Source organism: Tripterygium wilfordii, chromosome 3, assembly GCF_013401445.1.
Source record: "Tripterygium wilfordii isolate XIE 37 chromosome 3, ASM1340144v1, whole genome shotgun sequence".
Lineage (NCBI taxonomy): Eukaryota > Viridiplantae > Streptophyta > Magnoliopsida > Celastrales > Celastraceae > Tripterygium > Tripterygium wilfordii.
Genome location: NC_052234.1, coordinates 2,061,363 through 2,083,646, shown reverse-complemented (window position 1 = coordinate 2,083,646; position 22,284 = coordinate 2,061,363). Strand labels below are relative to the sequence as shown.

The window sequence follows — 22,284 nt, the reverse complement described above, 5'->3', positions numbered from 1 at the left end:
ATATCCAGATCCAAGTCAAAGAACTCAAGCATCCAGTAATAACAGAGTACTAAACCAGTCAAGGAACCAAATGGGATACAATTGTGCCTCCCTTTCAATCCGTTAACCAGTTTCTGCATAACTCCCAACAATAATAGTGTATTCACGCCTCAGAATTTCATTTCCTGTAACAATTTATCAACGCCACCATAAATCACAACAGCCTAGCTCATAGCTCTCCTATTCCAAGAAATTCAACAGAACGATCGTCCATCGTAGGCAGTACCATCAATTAACAAATTTTGTATGCATTAAAAAATAATGATTAGTTGGATACATGTTAAAAGTTACATATAACTTCCAATTAGTGATTAATATGGAGTGAGTAGAGATCCTCTCAGCTGAGTTGAGCAAAGACGGATGGTGTCAAAACCATAGTAGCAACCACCAGCAAGAAGAACGAAACTTCCACGGTGTTCCAGTTATGCAAGTAGTCGTTAATGCCTCCACTTAGTGTGAATGTACAAGGCCAGCCAGAGCCAACCACAAGAAAAATGTTCAATTCACCACAGGATGTTGCATGAAAGAGCAGTGCAGTTTACTGAAATGCGCAAACTTGCTCCTCACTCAAACCAACAAACAAATCAAATCAAATCATTGTTACTTTTCTTCAGGACACTTCTTGAAGAACTAGATTCAACTCCTGGGCAGACTTCGCAACTGACCCGCCTCTTCTACAGGAAAAAAAAAAAGAGGGGGAGGAGCCGAGGGGGGAGAATAGAAAAACAAATAAATTGACATAATTGATGACCTGTAAACTAACAACAGTCAAACCAGCTAAATCAATCAAAATGTGCACCTGGTGAGAGTGAGTAGACAGCGTTTGACCTTTTCAAGCTCTATGAAACATAGATTGCACCGCTCGAACCTATACAAAAAGAGCATCCAGATGCCATCAGCCAATGAATACAATTATATCCATGCAGATTGCATGTAGATTATAGATAAGATTAAAACAAACATACCTTTGCTCTGCCTCAATGTCTACACCAACAGATGTGGATGCTGATACTGTTGAGTAGATCCTCGAACCAAAAATCCTTACTAACTTAAGCAATATGCCCAAGGAGATGCTTAAATGCCTAGACATTATAAGGCTGTTAAATTACTGGCAGCTCGATTTGAACATTATGGATAAAATAGATGATATGTGTCATAAAGCTACAACAGCAAAGGAGGAAACTATTAAAAGCAAGCCAATCAGAAAATTCATGCACAAATACCAGAGTTTAAATTAATAATTTCCAACTATTGGCTGTTGAGGACCAGCTGTTGTTCCTACTAATTACATAACGTACATTAGACATTGAAATACATGCAATTCCTAGTCAATGGCATTTCTTCCAAGCTAATTTTCTTCTGAAAATAAAAAGGCCAATGCCAATATTTCCTTCAATTTTCAGTGCCTAGAGTCTGCACATCAACCAAGATATTGGATACTGTTATCTATCTAGGTGGGCACAAACCGGATCCTTATCATGTATTGATTAACACATTTACCAAGCAGATAAAAGTTAGAGAATCCTGAAGTCACCTAATGCATTATTGAACCCAACAACTTCCAAGAAACATATAGCTTGTTTTCCAATGAACAAAGATTGGTCAGAATATAGTCCGTAACTTAACACTGTCGAAACTTACTAGTCATTAGACAATTCTCCAGAAACTTGAAGTTTCTCACATGATGAAAACATCACCGATACACAGACTAAACTATCCTTTGATTAGTCACAATTCTAGGGAATTATTTGAGATTAGACATATCCTAAATCACGGAAAGGTACAAGGGCGTTTTAGTCAAATAACTAAGAATTTTTGACAATAATACGTTTGAAGTACTGGGTCAGATATGTTTAAAACATCTCCTGATGCTTAACTTCTTTTAAGAGAAGAACCCATTGCATACTCTACCTTGGAATGTACAACTGCAGATTTAGAAACCAACAGGATGTTTCAAAAATCGTGTGTAATTGTCTAATCAAAGATAATTTCATTTTTCCTCCAATGCCATAGAAACATAAGCATCCGCTGTCCACCTTATAAAAATAAACATCTGCTGTCCATGACTTATTTACTGGAATAAAAGACCCCAAACATAATACAAAATATTTCCATACCTATCCATATTACTTTCAAGAAGGGTAGTTAGTAGTGGCAGAAGACAAGCGCAAATATCCAATGTGACGACATCAATTTTCTCAGTTAAAATGCTGACTACATCAGCAAGGACCTGCAGTTCAGAGATAATAAGAAAGAATTGAAAGATTTCATAGATCAGTGCTAGAAAGAATATATAATTTGCATACAGAACATATCATAAAAGCGTACATTCCTGAATAAATTATACTTACAGAATAATCAGACATCTTCTCCATTGCAGCAATGGCCCCCTTAATATCATTTCTTACCCAGTATCCGTAGACTACCTACAAAGAATAATCAATGCTTTCAATCTTCGACAATGGTAAATGGTATATACCATTTAAGAAAACAAGAAATTCATTGTCATAGTATTCGAGTAAGGATGCAAAAGTCAATTTCCTTTAGATGAAACATATAGTACCCGATACCATAAGAAAGAAAACATGATGATCACAACTGTATAACCTTAAAAATTCTTTTGATGTCAATTTCCAGTTCAAGTATATGATACAATCATTAGGAAAAAAAATAAGAGTATTGGTGCAAGATAATCATCTAAGATGGTTTGGACAATGTACAAAATGGATATATTGGTGCACTAGTCCATCATCATCATCATCCAAACCTTTATCCCAAAAGTTTGGAGTCGGCTACTTGAGTCTGAAAAAATTATTGGGAATCCACTACGTGTATTCATTTCCGCCATTCATTTCTATCTAGGATCATACTTTCATCAATTCTTACTGAATCCATATCATTTCGTACTATTTCAAGCCATGTCTTTTTAGGTCTTCCGCTTCACTTCCTATGTTTTACTTGAAAGTGTAGCTTTAGATAAGGACAAATGGTGGAGGAGAATCCACATAGTAGATTCCACCTAATTTTCTCTTTTGGATTCATGTAACCAACCCAAATTGCCGGAATAAAGGCCTAATGATGACAAAACTACGCTTACCAAAACACAAAAGGAAATCAAGGCTAAAATTACTAAAAAGTTTTGGCAATCATCCAAAAAAGTGACAAGTCATGACTCCACAAAACAAGAACACTGTACAACAAAATTTATTGAATTGGAATGCAAATCACATATTAGCAGTTTGAATAACTCCTATCTCGACCTAGAAAACAATGGTAAAACTCACAGAAAACTAATATTACAATTTGTTCCAACGTATATACTATATACTTTATAGTATTCTCATGAGTCAAACTCCTAGGGATCAGGTTCAGGTACTCAAATGTGATGTTAGTCAAAGCTACCATCCTTTGAATGCAAGCACCAATAACAGATTCCCAGAATAGCACAATAATGTTCCAAGTTTGAGTGTAATAATATAGGGAACTCGCACAATTCACGAGCCCAATCACAGAGGTGTCCCTAAGCCCACATACAGCACTTTGATTTTCCTCCTTGCACGACTGGAGCTCTCATATTAGACAAAAGAATGTATACCCACTTGGTCTCACAAAACACAGTAGTTGTACTAGGAATAAAAGGCATAAAAAGTGAAATAAACAAGCACAAAGACGCACACACAATGGCATCTGCAAAAGATTTCTTGATGAATTTTTATTGTCACTTTGGATCACCTGTAATTTGATTGATCGGGACTGCATGGAGCTGACAAATTGATCATGTTGTTCCATCACATCTGCAATAGCATCCTCATCGCTAGCAGATGCTGCCTCTTTTTCAGTAGATGGAGAGTGTCTTCTCTGTTTAAACGCCAAAAGTTAGTGAATGTAAAGCGAAAATAAGCATCATTAAGGAAAAAGATTAAATTTGAAGAAGAGGAAAACACATTAGAAAGCATAAATCACAACATCAAATATTCGTGATAGAACATGTAAGAAATAGAATAGCACCCACAATGACATTAGTCGGGCACAAAAAGTGAGTCAAAAACTAACTACAACTCTTTTATAAGCATAAAAGTCATATGAAACTAACAAGTGGCTTTTAAAAAAGTTTCTCAAACATGAAAGTACAACTTTGAAAAGGAAGATTGGAGGGATTACAAAGCCTTTATCCCTTTGGCTTTATAGCAAATAGTAAGGTGAGGAAAAAGTAAGGGAAAGGTAAATTCCATTTCTTCAATTTGCAATATGTCATTCATCTTAACATGATGAATATTATATCATACAAACAAAATAGGACTCCAATAAATATGAAACGCACTAAAAAAGACAAACTAAAAGGAGAAATTTCTATTTGCGCCTTTTTTCTTCAGTCATATCACCTGACATTTCTCAGGAAGGTATAAGATGCAGTCCTGCACTCGCTACGGCTATAATAATACCCATTATTTTAGGAGAATCAATGAAGACAGAAGATACAGATAAAGCATTGAAATTGGAAAATGTTCCCACCATGTGTGAAGAAAGCATGTTAACTGCAGAAACTGCCTCTGGTGAGATACTAGATGTGGGTCCCTCATAGTCAGGAGATCTTCGTCTTCTCTCCAAGTTGATGACAACTGACCGTGTTCTTCCTATGTGTTATAAGAAGAAAGTTAGGAGGCTTGGTGTTATTGCTTGGAAAAATTAACCACCACCAATCATAAACAGCAACAACACCTTTTTTACTTTCCACATTTCTGTTCACTCTATGAGTGTTTGTATCATCTGAAACAAAAAGGTTGACCAGCATTAGAATGAGTTCCAACACCAGGTGAACAGCACATAGACTTGTAGAGGTACAATTACTAAAACCAAAAATATCCAACTCAAGCTTAGAGAAAAACCCACCAAATATCTTATAGGCAAAAGTAAGCAGAGATGAGACATTTTTTCCTAGAACTAAATGTTGAAGAGAAGAAGGCAGAAAGCAGATAGCATCAAAAGCAGGATGTATGCTTTCAAGGATGTAAATACATACAACTTTCATCCTGATCTGGCTCTGAACTTGTTTCGTGCTTGCCGGAACTAATATACTTATCATCTTTAATGTTCCTTGATGCCTCTGTTACTCCATGAATCAAGGCTTTGACAGTAGAAAAGGTATTCTTGTCTGCAACACTGTTTGAATCAGATAACTTAGGATCAGGAGTTTCAGATGCAGCAGATACGGTTGGCTGCTCCATCTCATCTCTGCTATTTGCAAACTTTCGAAAATCAGTTGTCTTCGACTGCAAAGAAAAGGGCATCGTTCTACCAGGAAGCCCAATTAATTTTCTAGATTCAGCTGGCTGCTCAAATCTCGCATTAGTTCTGGGTACAATTACAGGTACAACATCAGACTTATTGAAAATTGGAACATTAACTGCTGGGTGCGCTTTCGTGGAATTCTTCTTTGGGGCTGTAGCATTGGGGACCGCCACTGAACTAGCCAGATTTGTCTTTGAACCTGTGTTTGAATTGATCCTTGGAGGTGTACCAGGTATGCTTCCTGTGGCTTCAACCAGCACGTAAAGCCAACAATGAGAAGAACAGGTCACAATGTGAACTGAAGGAAACAACAGTCTAAACCAGTTCCCCATTCAGAAGGGTAAAAAGGAAACTGATAGAAAGGAAAAAGCAGCCTAAAGCCAAAAAAAACATAATAAACAAATGTAACAATATATAAACATACATGGAGAATTTTTTGACTCCTTAACAGGATCTAAATTCTGAGAAACTGACAACCTTCCAAGAGATTTTGTTTCCTTCACCAAACAGTCTGAATTTTCAGAAACAGACAACCTTCCCAAACTACCCTTTGTATTGTTCTCATTTAATATTGAAAGATTTCCACTTGAACTGGACTTGGATTCAGAAAGTCCATTCAATCGGTCCACGTTATTAACTGCATATGGCTCTATACGCTGTGCAAGAAACCAAAAATTTGGTAAGAGACTAGTTTAAAGCTAATACATAGAACAAATACCATAGGATAACAAATTAACAATCAATTGATCAAGCACAACAAAAGAAGAAAGAAAGAGCGATATACCGAAATGTCTACAACCCAAATGCCAACACAACTTTGGTTGTATGAACAGCCAAGAAGCTTGCCCTCATGAACATTAAGATCTGACAATTTAGACCATCCGACATCCACAGCATCGTGGCATCTAACTGGTTCCCATGAGAAAACCTGCGGCATTCACGCAATGAATTTTATTTTATTTTTTTGAATGTATAAAACAAAACAAAAAACACGAGCCGAAAGACATGACTATCAACATAGATCAGCTACCCAATGACATAAAGCAATAAATAGAGTAAACCTTTAGATGTTCATGCAAGCCACATAAAAGAGTCCTCCCGTCAGGATTAAAGGTTAAGCAGCGCACTCCAGAGGTCTGTAGTAAAACAGCTAAGCTCAAACTAAGAATTTCTTCAATGGATTTAGAATCACAAATAAACTTGTCTGCCAAATCAAAATTTTCCCTCCATAAAGAGACAAGAGTCAAAGCAAGAAACAGAATACCTCAGGGGCAGAAGAACCAATTAGCTCAAAAGTTTCAAGGTCCCAAAACTTAACAGTCCGGTCAGCAGAACCTGTTCACAACAATCAGAATGCCAATGTAGATAATGTGCAAGATTTTACAGCAATATATCTACAGATCTTATGGCAATAAATTTGCATGTGCCATTGACCTAGTGTAACTACAGAGATCATTATCATATGGTTTCCTTTGCAGACCAAGAATCAGTCAGTAATGCCGATATCAGAGACCCAACATACATTAGGTTGTGCGTGTAAGGGAACAAATCCAAATAAGGAACTGTATATAATTATTTGGGAGTGTATCTGAAAATTCAATTGGTTACGTTGTTTGATACTTGGGCAGGTACTGATTGGGCTGCAATGTTTAATTCCCCCACCCCCAACAAGCCTTTAGCCACCTGGCGATCCAAAAAACTTTTTCATTGAGAACTCAGTTACTGAAGAATTTGCTGATTTTGAAAAACAAAATGGGGGATACTACTCTATTTCTCCATCGAGAATGCTGGCTCCATTAAAACAACCTTTTCTGCGACATTAAACAATGCTGCTGCTTGTGTCTTTAGAAACTATGTTTGAGTGTATGACTGGATGATATTTAATGAGAAACTTCTTTTAGTCATCAAACAGCCAAGATATTTGTCATGAACAACTCTTTCTTTTTATCAGTAAAAAGGGCTACATGCTAATACAAGACAATAGGGGGTACATCCAGGAACAACTCTTTACTGGTATATCCATAAAAACATTTCAGCAATGTTGATATTAGGTCAACCACAAGTGAGGACAACAATGCTACACTCAAAAACAACCATGTTGACCATCATTATCCTAAAGCACATCAAGTTTATGGCACTATGAGATACTTTTTCCGAAACAAATAAAAAAAATAAATTCAGGATTATAAATCACTGTATTTGGTTGGCATACAGATACATAGATGGTGCATTTTACACAAAGCATCAGACATTTCATGTCAACCCAAACATGCATTCAATTTGCATAATTTTATAGAAGTAATGTTAAATGGAATACGACTTTTTAAGAGGCTAAAACTAACCTGTTGCCAAAAGGAATTCATGGGGGTGAAAATCTATGCATTGAATCTGGCCCTCATGACACTTGAAATCATGAAACAGCTTTCCAGCAGTAAGGTCCCACAACTGTTTGCAGAGTTTATCAAAAAGTATGCAACGTCAACAATAGAAGCACAAGTGCAAGATTCGTCTATACATCATGCAAAGTAAATCTAAAAGATAGCAGACACAAGACCACATGCAGCCTCTGACTTCACAATATGAGGGCCACTCTCTGATGGCAGTATAACACTGTGGAAGTGAGGGACTAAATTTCGAACATTCCTCCCTAGACACATAACGTCATCCTGGGGTAGAATTTGTATGCATCGTGGCATGGTTATGGCCCATACGTGAGGGGGGAAAAACAACAACTAGAATTAGCAGCAAAATATTTACATCGAAGCAAACCAGACCAAACTCAAGCATTGGCCTTTAATCTAAATCAACATATGTAGCAGAATGCTAGGACACTTAAACATACTCATAATACCAGAAGTGGGCCTCAATGTTCTGAAGATGCTCACACACTCGAACAAAAAGGTAAGACAGCATGAAATGCATGCTTGCCCTTTTTTCCTTGCATTTTTATGGATGCATATCAGGCAGCCGGATATAGGAAAAAAAATAAAAATAAAAAATAAGCAGTTATTTGAGTAGTGGAGAGAATCTTTTGAAAATGCTAAGGATTGACGGATGTGTAGTTCATGCACATAGTTTAGTAGCCATAGCCACTGTAATGTAGATGAAATTTTCTAATCTAATGTCATTGAGTTAATGTCTCATAGATATATCTTTCTTGGTTAAATGGGCAGTAATGCTCTCAACCCCAATGGTGCATAATCTGTTTCCATAAGTTTTGTTGCTCCAAACAGTGCATATCAGGCTGCCTATAAGGCTATAACTAAAGATAGAAGGTTTTCCATCAGACAAGTTTCAAGTAAATGCTTCCATTTCTTATCAGGAGAAACACATTCACATACGTGATATTATAATATATTTACATTGAATTTTAAAGAAAGAAAACAAGCTATAACCTTCACAGTGTTGTCTTCCCCACCAGATACAATCCACCGACCATCTGGGGTGAATCTGATTGCATTGACCCCTCGTGTATGACCCTTGTAAGTGTGGATACAGCCCTTCTTTCTGATATCCCATATCTTAAGATTTGTATCAAGCGAACCAGAGGCAAAGAACTCTCCAAATGGGTGGAAATCGACAGATATGCAATTGGATCTATGTCCAGTTAGTGTACGAACAACTACACACAAATTTGAACAGCAACATCAAAAATCAACATATTAACTTTTAAAGCATCACGTAGAAAACAATGAAGACATGTCATTAAGTTTGACTACTTCATCCTTTTGCTTTAACAAGTATGAAGAATATTCCAAGGACTTGATAAGCATACTCTTTGCCTCCTCTAGATCCCAAAGCTTGACTGTACCACTTGCAGCACCAGCAGCTACTAACACTTCAGATGAATCAAAGCACACAGAATCAATTCCACTTGTATGTCCTGACAGACTCTGCATGTGAAGGCGTAGACATTAGGTCATCAGAATCTACATGTCAAGTCTACAGTCAGTGACCCCAGAAAAATGCTACTATAACGAAAGTTAGCTTTAATATAAGAAAATCCTTAAGTGGCTACTCATTTAACACTCTAAAAAATATATAAAAGGATCAGAGAACACAACAATTTGAGGATATAAGTAAATGGGTATACTGCAAAAATTGGTGAGCAAAAAGCTGAAACCTATAAGTGCAGAGGGGCTTTTAAAATTATTAGCTAATACATACACTTGATGGAGAGTAAGAAAGTGAAAGAACTCACCAAAATGGCATTGGGTTTGCCAATTGCCCAGAGATTGACCTTGTGATCTTCTCCTCCAGTGACCAATACCCTGGAGGACTTCCTTCCAATTTTGAGGCAATTTACATTGGCAGAGTGAGCCACAAATTCCTCTATGATCAAATTAATGTCAAGGCGAACCTCCAAAAGCTATTCTCACATTACCATAAATCCAAACAACAATAAATTTTTGAAGAAAAAATAAAAAATAAAAACTAAATAAAGGAATAAGCAAAGAAGGGATCTGCACAATCTGGATCAAGCAAACATACAGCATTATCTTCAGCAACATAAAATTCAAGATTAAAACCGACATTTCGTAAAAACCCCTAATTAGCTGAAAAGGATACGTAGCTTATAAGCACGTTTGGTAGTCATGGCATAAATATAATAACAGAAAGAACCCTAACAGCAGCAACAAATCTGGCGAATGCCGAAGTTCTGCAGAGTGCAGACATTCAAATCAAATCTGACAATCGTCTAGATCTTTGCCGCATTACACCAAAAGCCACAGCGAAATTGCACGAATCCCCACTACAGATCAGAAAAATAAAGATTAAAAAATAATTTTAAAAAGAAGCAAAGAGAGGTACAGTACAGACAGCGAGCGCCGAACGCCTCCTCTTGTCTTCCACTACTTCCTCGCAACCATTCTTCCTCCGAAGTCCAAACTCAACAATTCGAGTAAAATAAAAAAGCAGTAGAGAGAGAGAGAGTATGCAGTAGCAGTAAGTTTGCTGAAGCAGGCAGAGAGGGAGAAGGGGAGAGAGGAGATTTACGACATGCTTTGTGTATGTATCCACTGATTTTGACAGTGGTGATTATTCAAATTAAACAATAGGGGTAGCGGTGGGAATTTACTTGACTTGGTACAAATTTTTTTTATTTTTTTTAATAATCGACCACCCACTCATCACTCAACATGCCTTTCAACAATCGAGTGTAAATGTAAACACCTTCGTACATTATAATTGAGTGAATATAAATATCGAGCGTGTACAAAAAATCACATGCCAACATGATAAGTCTTGGGCCGAGATCCAATGACTAAGACCCGATAATAGACTAAAACTTACTAACAAACCCCATGCACGGACCAAAACCGATGGAGCTAGATTCGATATTGAACGCACACTCGACTAGAGCGCCTAACCAGGCCGAACACCAACTGAGCACACACTTGACTTTGGGAGAGTTGTAGTAGTGGTGGTGGACCTGGTAGTGGTGAATAATGAATACTGGTGATTAGTGAATTTGATTTGAAAGCAACTTGGGCCTCTCTCAAAGCCCACCAACAGGCGTGTAGGCCTCTCTCTCCCAAGCCAACTAGAAATTGAAAAGACTTTGCAACGTACCCACCTCACCAACCAAAGTACCAAACCTAATTTTTTTATATATTTTCATCTTTATTTATTTATTCTTGACCTTTTCTCTTCTTTTTTTTTTTTAAAAAGTAATGTATTAGCTTTTATTATTATTAGCGGGAGCCACAGACTAATTATACTGAGGTAAACACACGTTAAACTTTTGATTTGTCGTGTTAGGAGATGAAGCCTTCGGATTGGGAGATTGAATTTCGCTAGTAAGATCCATATTATGTGATTTACCTAATATTAAGGCAAAAGAGTACTTTTGATCCCTCAACTATTGATCGGGTTTCATTTTCGTCCCTTAGCTTTTTTTTTGCCCTTTTTCGTCCCCCAACTATGGAAAAGTATCATTTTTATCCCTCGAATAAATCCGGCCATTGAAAAATCCTACGTGACATCATATTGTTCGTCAGATCAGGTTTTTCCCAACCTCAATCTCGCTTAAAAGGACAAAAATGATACTTTTCAATAGTTGAGGGACGCAAATGGGAGAAAAAAAAGTTTAGGGATAAAAATGAAACTCGTCTCATAGTTGAGGGACGAAAAGTATCTTTTTACCCTAATATTAAAAGAGTTAATATAATTTGTAGTCACGGAAAAAAAACCGTTTCCTACTCAATCACATAATATTCAGATGTTCTATTGGATAAACTAAGATTTTCAATTTAGTAATTTCAACAGATTTTCATTTTTTTTTTTTTTTTTTTGACAATCAACCCCGCTGAGTATCATAAAAAAAAGCCAAAACAATTGATTTTTGTACTAATTTTTTGACTCCTCACATTAATATTAGAATAGGAAATAGAGAAATTAAAAGTACAACCAATAGGTCTTTGAGTGACATGGTAAATTTGACCACAACAACTCTTAATCTAAACAGGAGATCGTGAGTTCAAGTTTCATGGATATTTTCATTATCGCAATTTGCGAGGTAACCCCTTGCTCAACCCAACGTGTGAGAATGTCACATTGCGTTATCTCCCCGCACTTAGTCTCGGCTCATGTCTCAAATTGATACATGGGATAAAATTAGTGAAAATGTTTGATAAGATCATGAATTTAATATACTGTATCATGTTAGCTTCTTCTTCTTCTTTTTTTCCATCACTTCTCTTATAATTTCTCAATTAAAGTTGCATATGTAATCACCAGATGTGCAAAACTCATCATTGATGAGAGTATTGGAACGGTTCCAACAAAATTGCCACTCTGTACAAATAAACAAATTTGAAGGATTACTCTCTGAGACATGTGATGCTAATAATAGCCAAACAAGATAAGGACAAATAGACTATAAGCATTGTTTTGTGACTTTCGTCTACCCATGAGACATTTGGAGGTTGAAAACAAAAGCAAACACAAAAGTCAAGATTACTTGGTTGGTAATGCAAAATAACTAAATATTAGATGTGAAGGCATGATCATTATACAATAATCACATCATACAGCTTAAGCCCCACATACAACTGCAGCAAGATGAAGACAATAAATTAATATGGTGTGCCTGCATGTAGGGGTAGACTCTGCCTCCCGAACATATGAGGTCTGTTTTACACTAGAAGTGAAAAAATTATATAATAAAGAATATTTCCAGGGATCTAGGGATAGTGTCCCCTGATTTTTTTTTTTGTTGGACCCTTTAAAATACAATACTAATAATTAACAAGATTAGACTAACCCCATTTATTGGGCCTTTTATATTTCGTATGGACTTATGGCCCAGTAAAATATTAAGATACACAAATATTAATGGAGTGAAAATAAAAATATTTGTGGGGTCAAAATCAAATTTGTTATATATGTCCGCCCCTGAGCCCCAGCTCTCAAAGCCTTCACAAGAACCCTCAGAATTTTAGACCCATAATACCCACATAAACAATATTGAAGGAGAATGCATATATTTTGGATAACATCCCAAAACAAACACACACTAAGCCAGATAGAACCATTAGGAGGAAGAACTCACTGTCAAGTCGCAAGCAAGCGCTTTCATTAGAAGCAGACACTTGTCTTATATTGCGATCTCAAGTTGTGTTGATTTCTATTTTTGGTACATAATGGCACTGCCACTGTGTTAAGAATGGAAACAAGGCACGCACATAGAATAAAACAGTATAGGTAAGTAAGTACCCGTATTCCTCAGAGCCAACAGAGGAGATACTGTAATCTCCATGGCTTCAAATACAGATAATGTAAAATTTCCAGAACCAATGTCCCTGATTGACAAAATGGTAGCAGGATTAAATCAAATCAAGAACAGCCATGAAAGCAATCATACCTAGCATGGTTCGAAGGAACTTACATCAATTAACAAAACATGCTTCGGCAGATTATTCTTGATAGGCCACACTTACTTTTAAACAAAAGGCAGGAGGAGATAAGATGAGAAGGAAAGAGAAACACACACTACGAATATCAAATAACCAGTTTTTTCAAATACATTGGGAGTCTTCATAGCATCAAACAGAGAAGAAGTGTAAACGACACATTGCGAGTAAAACATAGCAATGAACTCTGCAAAAGAGGGGGAAAAATCATGGAAGCAAGCAACAAAATACACATTACTGACAAAAATTTACAGGGGGCTCAGATATGCAACGGAACAACGGTAGGGCTCAAAAAGAAAGAATGAAAAACGGAAAAGAAGGTAGTTTCTGTTTTGTTTCGTAGCTCTTCATATTTGCACGACCAAAACTCAAAAGGATAACCGATGTCCCCCCAGAACCCTTCAAAGAATTCCAAAAGGCAAAAAAAAAGTTGTTCATGTTTGTTATACATGATGACTAGGAGAGCAACCAATAAGTCTGCACTGTTCTGGAAGCAAATAAGAGATTACTTGCCCATTCAGCGGAAAAAGCTCACCATCAATTCCACAACCATTGTGGGTGTGCTTTCCAGGCTTAATCTTCACAGACTTAACCTGAATCAAAATGGAAGCACACATCAAAATGGCGAAAATAAAGCTAATTTGAATTTGAATATTAAAACCATACATAGAATAGGGCAAACCATTCTACTAATCTCTGCATATATGAAATTTCTTTTATTTTTTGCTGCAAAACATGAATAGATTTAAGATGTTCCAGAAACTACCTTCCGATCAAGAAAATCCAAAGAATAGTGAACCTCCTATCTTTCCAGATACTTCTTGTTTTGTTTTTATTTTTTAAGACTATGCATTCCTATAGCACAAATCAAATGCAGATTCTATTTGACATCTTTAAGATCGAGCTGTACCAAGTTGTACATGATGAAAATTTTGCACGTACGAAACTATCCTTCATAATAGTGGGCTATTTCTATTAGTCTTTTTTTTCTTCTCCATTTACAGTGGGACATATTCCAGGAAGTTAGACACTTCTAAGGAGAATTTTGAGATATTAAGGTTTAGGATGAATCTACCAACAGAAATATGCGTTGGACAACTGTATATTAGAAATGCCAAGACCAATGCCAAATTCATCAGCAGCAGCCTGCTTCAACTAGCATTAAATTCAGAATGTAATTACATCATTCTTGTTTAAAATTGCAGCTCTGTATAACCTCATAGCCTCAAATTTTTAGTCCACTAGATCACCAAAGCAATTTTTCCTGCTAACTCAAGTTACAAAAGTACCATTAAATTAAACACTCGTACCTTGACATATTCAGCATATCGCAGAGAAAGATGTCGCCCAATCTGCAACAGTAAGAAAAATCTCAATAGCCTCAGTCGCCCACTTCCATGAACTAAGATCATATCCATCGTGTAGTCATCATGCTCTGCCTTTGGAGCCACTACCTGACTACTCTGAACTGTTCTACATGCATGGTTGCAGACCATGATGCCAAGAAATTGTCCCTTTTTGACAACCCACTTCTCTTCATACGTTGGTGCAATTTCCTTCTTTGCTCCTGCTTCTGCATCCTCCAGTGGCCCAGGCAATTCAATTGGATTTTCCACATGCCAGTTAGGCTCACTATCCCATTTTGGTTCAGTATCCCAAATTGGACCTGGATCAGACAATGTTGAAGATATATCCTCTCTATCATTTGTTCCAGCATTTCCCCAAGAACATCTAGAGGAATCATGGGTGGCAGTCAATCCGGTCCACCCTTTATCAGTCCTTGACTTCGACCTGGTCCGGGGCCAATTTGGAGTCGTTGAACGTGGCAACTGAGGGTGAATAACTTCTGGTTCTGCTGTTACGTTGCTCCTCCCAGACGAAAGGCGTTTAGATTTTGGATCTAGGCCACGCACATACTCAGATGGTTCAGTGCTTGCACGAGTACTACCGCATGTTTCCAAGTCTCCCCCAGACATTCGACTTGGGGTCATTATTGAGTCGATACTTGATAAACTAGATGCTCTTGGAAAGCCTTTGGTGTTTGATTTTCTCATAACATCAGTGTACAGTTCTGCAATGTCAACAATTTCATGTTTTCCTTCTTGCTCATCCTTTGATGCGGGAAGATATTCCACTTCATAACTGTACTTTGGTAAGCACAAAAACTTGAGGAATCCAGCAACAAAATACCGTAGAGGACCATAGCGCTTCTGATATTTCTCAGAAAGTTCCAATACTGTTCGATATGAGCAAAAAAACAGAGAATAATTATTTAAAGACCCGATCCAACTGGAAATGTTATTAAGAAAATGTACCCAAAAAAAATCATGCAGCTTCATGACAAATGCTCAAAATCAAGAGAAGATTAAATACAGACTTTCTGCTCCGATTCTATATTATACACAAGAGAGCCCAAACAAGAGAAATAAACATTGATATACAAATAAGCTATGATAAAAATACGATAACAGTGACCAACCAGTAACATACTAAGATATAAATTAGATTCACATGTGATAAAAAGAATCAGTTTAAAAATTCAAAAAGCCGCATATAAAACTGTTTAGGGTTTTCCTGATTCAAACATATAATTTGTTTCTCTCATCCTACTTTTAGCATTGCGAATACAATCTTCACAGAGTACATAACTCTTGCTCATAGTCCTGCCATTAGATATCAGGTTTTAAATGGCTTTTGGGATGCCAAGTTTTCCTTGAACATTAAAACAAAGCCTGAACCTTGAGACAATTTTTGTTTGGGTATTTTCAAAAGCAAAATTCATAAACAAGGCTCAAATTTGAAGGTAGACCCAGCTTTTTGAAGGCAAGCAATTTTGAGTTTACACTTTATGAAAATAAATGCAACCTTAAACATTTTAAAAAATTACATGCTTGAGTCAGGTTGTCTGCTGTATGAATGAACACAGAGCCCATTAGATTAATGGACCAAAGGTAAAATGTAGACTCCGAAGAATTAATATCCAGTTTAATGACTTACCATCACTAATAAAACCATAATAGTTGACAGTCATTCCATAGTGAATAACCCCAGTCCGAATCCACTCAACAGCAAAAACATCTGTAGCGACTAGACCACCCTGAAATCAACAAAAAGAAATGTGTAATCAAATAATAATACAGGTTAGTAAGCATAATGCTTAAATCTTCAATTTTGCAAAAAAAACCAGAATTAATAATCAATTAGTAAGTACGATGATGAAATTTGGTGGAAACAGAACTAAACCAGTCTGCAATATTAAAGATTCATAAAACTTTGTGCTATTTTTCAGTAGTTTGACGTGAACAAGTCATGATTCCATATATAAAATAACCAATAAAAAGCATCCATAGGAGAGAAACTTCTTTCATTCCGAAAGATAGTAATATTTATCATTGCAAAAACTTCCGTTTGGACAACAGTCAAGAAACTGACTAAACGAGCCTTCCCTTGTTTGAAGAATGATTTCAGGCCTTTTCCCTTTCCTTTTTCCCCCCGTGGTCTTTAAGTCTTTTGGGTGGGGAAATAAACCAAAACCTACAGAGAATTTATAAAATAGATTGGCTCAAACCATGGGTTCACTTTCAGTTCTTCTTGCGAAGGAAGCAACTTTATAGAAATCCTCATCGGCATTATTAACTTTCAACTGCTTCCACATTAGAAGCTCAATACAATTTTTTTGTCACAAAACAGAGAGAAAGCTGAAAAGGGAAAGGCTATTATATAGCTGATAGTGATAAGTATCATTCATCTTCATCTCCCTGAAGAAAAATCTTAAATATCATTCATCTTCATTTTTGACAATATATTAATAAATGCCTTCCAAAATCTTATGATAGTTCAACAAGCATCAACATAGTAAATCTTGTCATGCTCCATTAAAGTTGTCAACATAATTCTCTGAATCTAAGACTGTAATAAGCCAAAAGGGATCAGATATTTCTCTAATAGTGATAAGCCAAATCAACATGGATGGAAATGGACCCCACTCTATAGGATGAGTCTAAAAGGTCGAATGAGTGGCAAAGGAGAGTCTCACAAATTTCTTTACAGTTTCATGTAACTTATCGTTATGCACACAAAATAAACAGAAAGCTAGAATAGCAACATATTTAGCAAATTCAAAGACAATACTCCATCCATATGGGGGAGAGAAAACACCTTTATAATAGCTATGGCCGCAGAGACTGGATCTTTAACTCCCAAAACAGTCCATGCTAGAGAATTATCAGAACCAGCTGGTATAATTCCAATTGGTATAGATATTCCTTCTTTCTGGTTAGGTCTACTAAGTAGACCATTTAACACCTGCACAATAATAATGGTCATCCATTTGCGGAAGACTTGTAGCAAATTAAGGGCACAATGTAAAATATAATTCCCACCGTTGAAAGCCAAAATATATCAGAAATCAGATGTGTGCAAGTGCTTATGTACTTGTTAGCTTATATACTTATTTTCGTGGTTCATTTTCGGCTGACTAAATTGCTTAAAGCAAGAGGAATATAAAAGCCACCAAGGGGTAACCCTGAAATGCATCCTAATAGACGCACTCGACCTTTAAGAGTGCCATTGATGATGACCTCAAACGACAATTTCCATCAACATAACTTAGGCGGAAAAAGTAGTATCTAGGCGGAAAAAAAGGTAAACAACTTTCATACACAAGACTCATGCAGTGGACGGGCAGGATGTATGCAGATCTTACCCCCACAGCCCACATAATATGTGGAGAGGCTGCTTTCACTTTTCAGTAATTAAACATGTGACATCTAGGTTGCACCCTTGCAAATCTAGCATCGGGCCACATATCCACTTATAAAAAGATAAACAATTCTCGTGCACAAGACTCCCGCAGTGGGTGGGGTCGTAATATGTAGAAAGGATGTACTCAAGCAAGGTAAATAATTTCAATCAATAACAGTGAATGAAACAAAACTGAACTCGAGCAAGGTAAATAAAATAAAAGGCTCCGCGAAGGGAATGGTACAGAGGAAAAAGTCAAGCGAAAATGCAAGAGTGCCCACATCATTTGAGTGAAAAATCCCTAACCTCGTTGATTATTCCATCGCCTCCAACACATATAATCCCTGAAACAATGTGCAAGAGGACAAGTTTTAGAATGGTAAAGATAACGGAGATCAACAGAAAGCAAAAGCAATCCAGAAAAGAAGGGGCAAGTTAATCAAATAATAGTACCATCAGGGCACATGCTAATGTCAACACTTGATGCAAGATTTTTCGCATGGCCTGCAGATGTCGTATTGATTACCTCCAATTTAAAACCAGCAAGCTACACAGTTTGCGCGTAGATATTAACATGAATACAGATATTGATTAAAAAATGAACAACCTTTCTACCAAGAATGCAGAAGTGAAAAAAGGTCAAGAAAACCAGGATATCTAACTGTAGAAAGAAAGGGATTTTTCGAAAGGTAAGAAATAAACAAGATTATTAAAGGAAATAAACAAAGAGACAAGAAAGGATATTTCAAGACAGAACCACTATATTATTATGTCCTAGCAATTGCTATTTAAACTTTAATTACCAGAATTTACCCTGAAAATCTCATGCAACAGAAAAGCCATAGTAAAGAATTTTCTCTCACTGTACCACTTATGATTAAAAAAACCTCAGGCAGCAATAAGCAGATTAATAGTTGTTATATCTGAAAGAAAAGGCAGATTTTTAGTGCAAATCACATTTTAAGCCCCAAAAAGATATGGCCTATGGAGTTCCAGTATCCTAATAAAAATACACTGCACCACCACCTTTGTGATGACACACTGTTATCGGTATATGAGGGTGTGGATACAAAAACAGTGTGACAAAGGTACAAACAGAGAAGACGGTCCCTGATAATTTTACCTCAAAATTGAGAAGTTTTAACATCCTGGCTGCATGAGGGGTCATAAATACCCTAGTGCTATCCGTTCTTCTCTTTTTCTCTCTATTTTCCTCGTAATCCAGTTCACAGATTGAAACCAAGGATTAAGCCTTTCTACCTCAATTCCACCCTGAACAACAGATTGGTGTCTCAAACAAAGTATCAATTCTAGGCAACTAGACAGCAATGATGACCAGCATGTATTGTGCATTAACATTGCAAGGCTAAGCTCGCAAATCTCCTCGTAGTGTTCTACTATGAAAGCCGTCTAAAAACAATATCTTTACTGTCAAGTCTTATTACAAGGAAATCCTTAAGGATAATCATAACTTGGAGGCAATCATTTCTCGTGGTTATCTATTTGGAAGTCTAAAGGCCCTCCTAAAATTACCTTTCTCTGTTCAGAAGTGGCAAAATCGTAACTCTAGACAACCTGCAGAAGAGGGGTTTCATCTAGAAAACAGCCTACTGCCTTTGTAACTCCAATGAAGAATCTATCAACCATCTGCTCCTTCATTGTCCCTGGTCTAGTTTGGTATGTTGCCTCGAACCTAATGGGAATCAGCTGGGTTTCATGTTCCAGCATTGCAAGTCAGCCTCAAGCTTGCGTAATCTTAAGAAGGACAAGACTACGAGGAAAATAATCCAACTTCTTCCCATTTGGCTTAGAGTAAATGAAATTTATGCCAATTCAAAGACGATTGAGATGCAAGAGCCAAACTCAATTACTCAAGATGAAAATGAATTCAACATAGTAAAGCCTGTTGGATTTATAGAATTTGTCATTCCTGAAAATTTTAATGTCATGCATAGAGATTAATACTTTGCTCCTATCTTTCTTGATTCCATTCAAGGTCCTAAAATGGAATCAATTCACGACAACAATGATAATTTACAAGAAGGCGCAACTTTTGCTACTTCTCACTATAGAATTCAAGGTCGAGTTTATTCCTACAGCTAGATTTGTGAAGATGAGTTATTGGAACGAGTTAGCCCCACATCAACAACTACTTCTCCATTTACTCGCCAGAGTCGAATTCTTGAGGGGGAGAGGAAATTGATGCAAGAAGACCCATTAATAAGAGTCAATGAATCCTTTGTGGAGAAGGTTTCCTTTTAATTAGGCCCCTTTTTTAAGTCATTATGTTTGTCTAGGTCAGTCAAGTTTAGAAATTCTAATGTTTCCTTAAACCAATTGTTGTAAACATTTATTTAATGGCTTTCTTACCTCGGAAATAAAAAGAGATTTTTATGCACAGATGCAATAGGATAGATTCTTTAGACATTCATTGCAAGACTGATACGTGCTCGGGGAAAGGTGAATTTATCCTACCCTACATGAGAGATTCAGGGTGATCTTGTTCAATCCAAAAGTTCAAGAATTTTGTTCCGATTTCAGACCTAAGAATTGGGAATTTTAGCCTAGGGTTCCTTAGATTGAGGCTGATGTGGGGGTTAGAGTTTCTAAACTAGACCTAGCACCTGGAAACTGCATCAACCCTCGGTTGCATCTTAACTGAGACAAACTCTCTAGTTTTTTCTGCATATACATGTCTACCATCATTACAAAAATCAAGCACCATAAATTACCTGAATTGTCAAACTATCAAATCCAGATAATTAAAAAGGTAAACAACTCTCGTGACTCGTGCACAGGACTCCCGCAATGGACGGGCTTGGAGATAGACAGCATATACAGAGATCTTACCCCGCATAATTTTTTATCCAATAAGAAAATTGTGATTCTTGTTTTACCAAAGGAATGCACATCGACTCACCCATTGCAAGAATTAATTTAACAATCACAGTTTGCCAATGGAAATTGAGCTACACACCTTAAAGATGGGTTCAACTATGCCATGAAAAACTTTACTTGAACGACCGCGTCCTGAGCGGGGGTTTAATATTACAAGCATCTTTGGAGCACTCTTGCACTTAAAAATTAGTTCAGAAGGAGTATCAATTGGAAGTAATTCCGAAGAAGCCTGCTTCTTTGAAGATAACAAAGGATGCGGCAGACAATTTACAAAACACTGCTGGTCAGCAAATCCACCAACCCATTGTACTGCCTCCTCTGGGGTGGCAGCCAAAAATCGGAAGTCCTTTCTAATTCTTTGAGGTTTAATAAAACAAGAATATCCACAATAACCCCTTTTCAATGGATAGAAATGCACTGTAAAATGCCTTAGACCAACATTATAGGATACCTGTCAAATTAAAATCACTTTATCAAACAAATCGTTCAAAATCTTCCAATATTCAAATTATAGTAACTCTACCACTTTTCAGCTCAAAATGAAGAAATTCAGCTTAATTACCGAGACGACATCGTCAAGAGACAGCATATGAGTGCCCCAAACCAACGCCCTGCTGGTAAGCTTAGCATCCACAGCCTCTCGATTACCAACATCACTCGAACTCTGCTCTTTCAAATCATTAACGCCATTTTGAACTGCAACAGCCTTTCTCTTATCCCGAACGAGTTTCCCAGAGAACACCGCGTACCCCAATAAATCCGACTCCTCATCTCCCACCCCCACATCAATCCTATGCTCATCTCTCTTAGCTTCCTCCAATTGATTGTCACCACCTACGACCTCGCTACGCTTGGAGGACGCCTTAACTTTCTTACTGCGTTTTTCGGGAAAAACGATTGGGGAACCACCAGGCGAGCACAACCCGAGCCGCCTGAGCGACTGCTGGAGCTGCGGCTGCGGAACCGTCACTCTCAACGACGCCGTATTAGCGCTTCTGTTTATACTCCCACTCTTCTGCATATCGGTTCTACAGTTCGATAGACATCAGAGAATAAATAAAATCGGCCTCCTCCTTATCTACTGTTCCCCGCACAAGACGATCATGATCGTGAACCAAATTGGCTCACCGATAATGGAACCAGTGCTCCAAGATTCAGATCAACCTACCTGCAAATGTAGGTATATAACATTATCTTCAACAATTCAAACTGGATTTCTGAGGCAATGAATCTAAAATGGGGAAGAAAGAGTGAGAGTTTTACCTTGTAGATCTTAAGATGGATTGAATTGCAGGAATGTTTTGATTGATGGATTTGATTTAGGAAAAGAAAGTTGATGAAAAGAAACCCTCCCTTTCTCGAGGGCTCAAATTGCGATGCTCACCTGTTATGTTTTGTC

At 37.1% G+C, this 22,284-nt stretch overlaps 2 protein-coding genes across 3 annotated transcripts; both read right to left on the bottom strand.

Annotated features, from left to right (window-relative positions):
- Positions 1-131: 131 nt before the first annotated feature.
- Positions 132-10,366, bottom strand: LOC119984561 (katanin p80 WD40 repeat-containing subunit B1 homolog KTN80.4-like). Of its 2 annotated transcripts, none has more exons than XM_038828565.1 (19): positions 10,150-10,366; positions 9,898-10,081; positions 9,530-9,660; positions 9,104-9,221; positions 8,724-8,950; positions 7,671-7,773; positions 6,593-6,663; positions 6,390-6,464; positions 6,113-6,256; positions 5,753-5,984; positions 5,060-5,575; positions 4,759-4,806; positions 4,552-4,673; positions 3,772-3,897; positions 2,391-2,465; positions 2,157-2,269; positions 1,005-1,121; positions 839-907; positions 132-713 (listed from the first exon to the last, which is right to left on the bottom strand). In XM_038828565.1, exons 2-19 carry the CDS (start codon positions 9,923-9,925, stop codon positions 650-652), a joined length of 2,379 nt encoding a protein of 792 aa, XP_038684493.1. In that variant the 5' UTR covers positions 9,926-10,081; positions 10,150-10,366; the 3' UTR covers positions 132-649. The 2 variants fall into 2 exon arrangements, with proteins under 2 accessions (XP_038684493.1, XP_038684502.1); XM_038828574.1 differs by having other exon boundaries at positions 132-710.
- A 2,934-nt stretch (positions 10,367-13,300) lies between these two features.
- Positions 13,301-22,284, bottom strand: LOC119984575 (sphingoid long-chain bases kinase 1-like). Its single transcript, XM_038828585.1, has 9 exons — positions 22,149-22,284; positions 21,448-22,053; positions 20,965-21,336; positions 18,441-18,534; positions 18,294-18,331; positions 17,403-17,549; positions 16,242-16,341; positions 14,555-15,480; positions 13,301-13,837 (listed from the first exon to the last, which is right to left on the bottom strand). The coding sequence occupies exons 2-9, from the start codon at positions 21,904-21,906 to the stop codon at positions 13,688-13,690; spliced, it is 2,286 nt and encodes a 761-aa protein (XP_038684513.1). The 5' UTR covers positions 21,907-22,053; positions 22,149-22,284; the 3' UTR covers positions 13,301-13,687.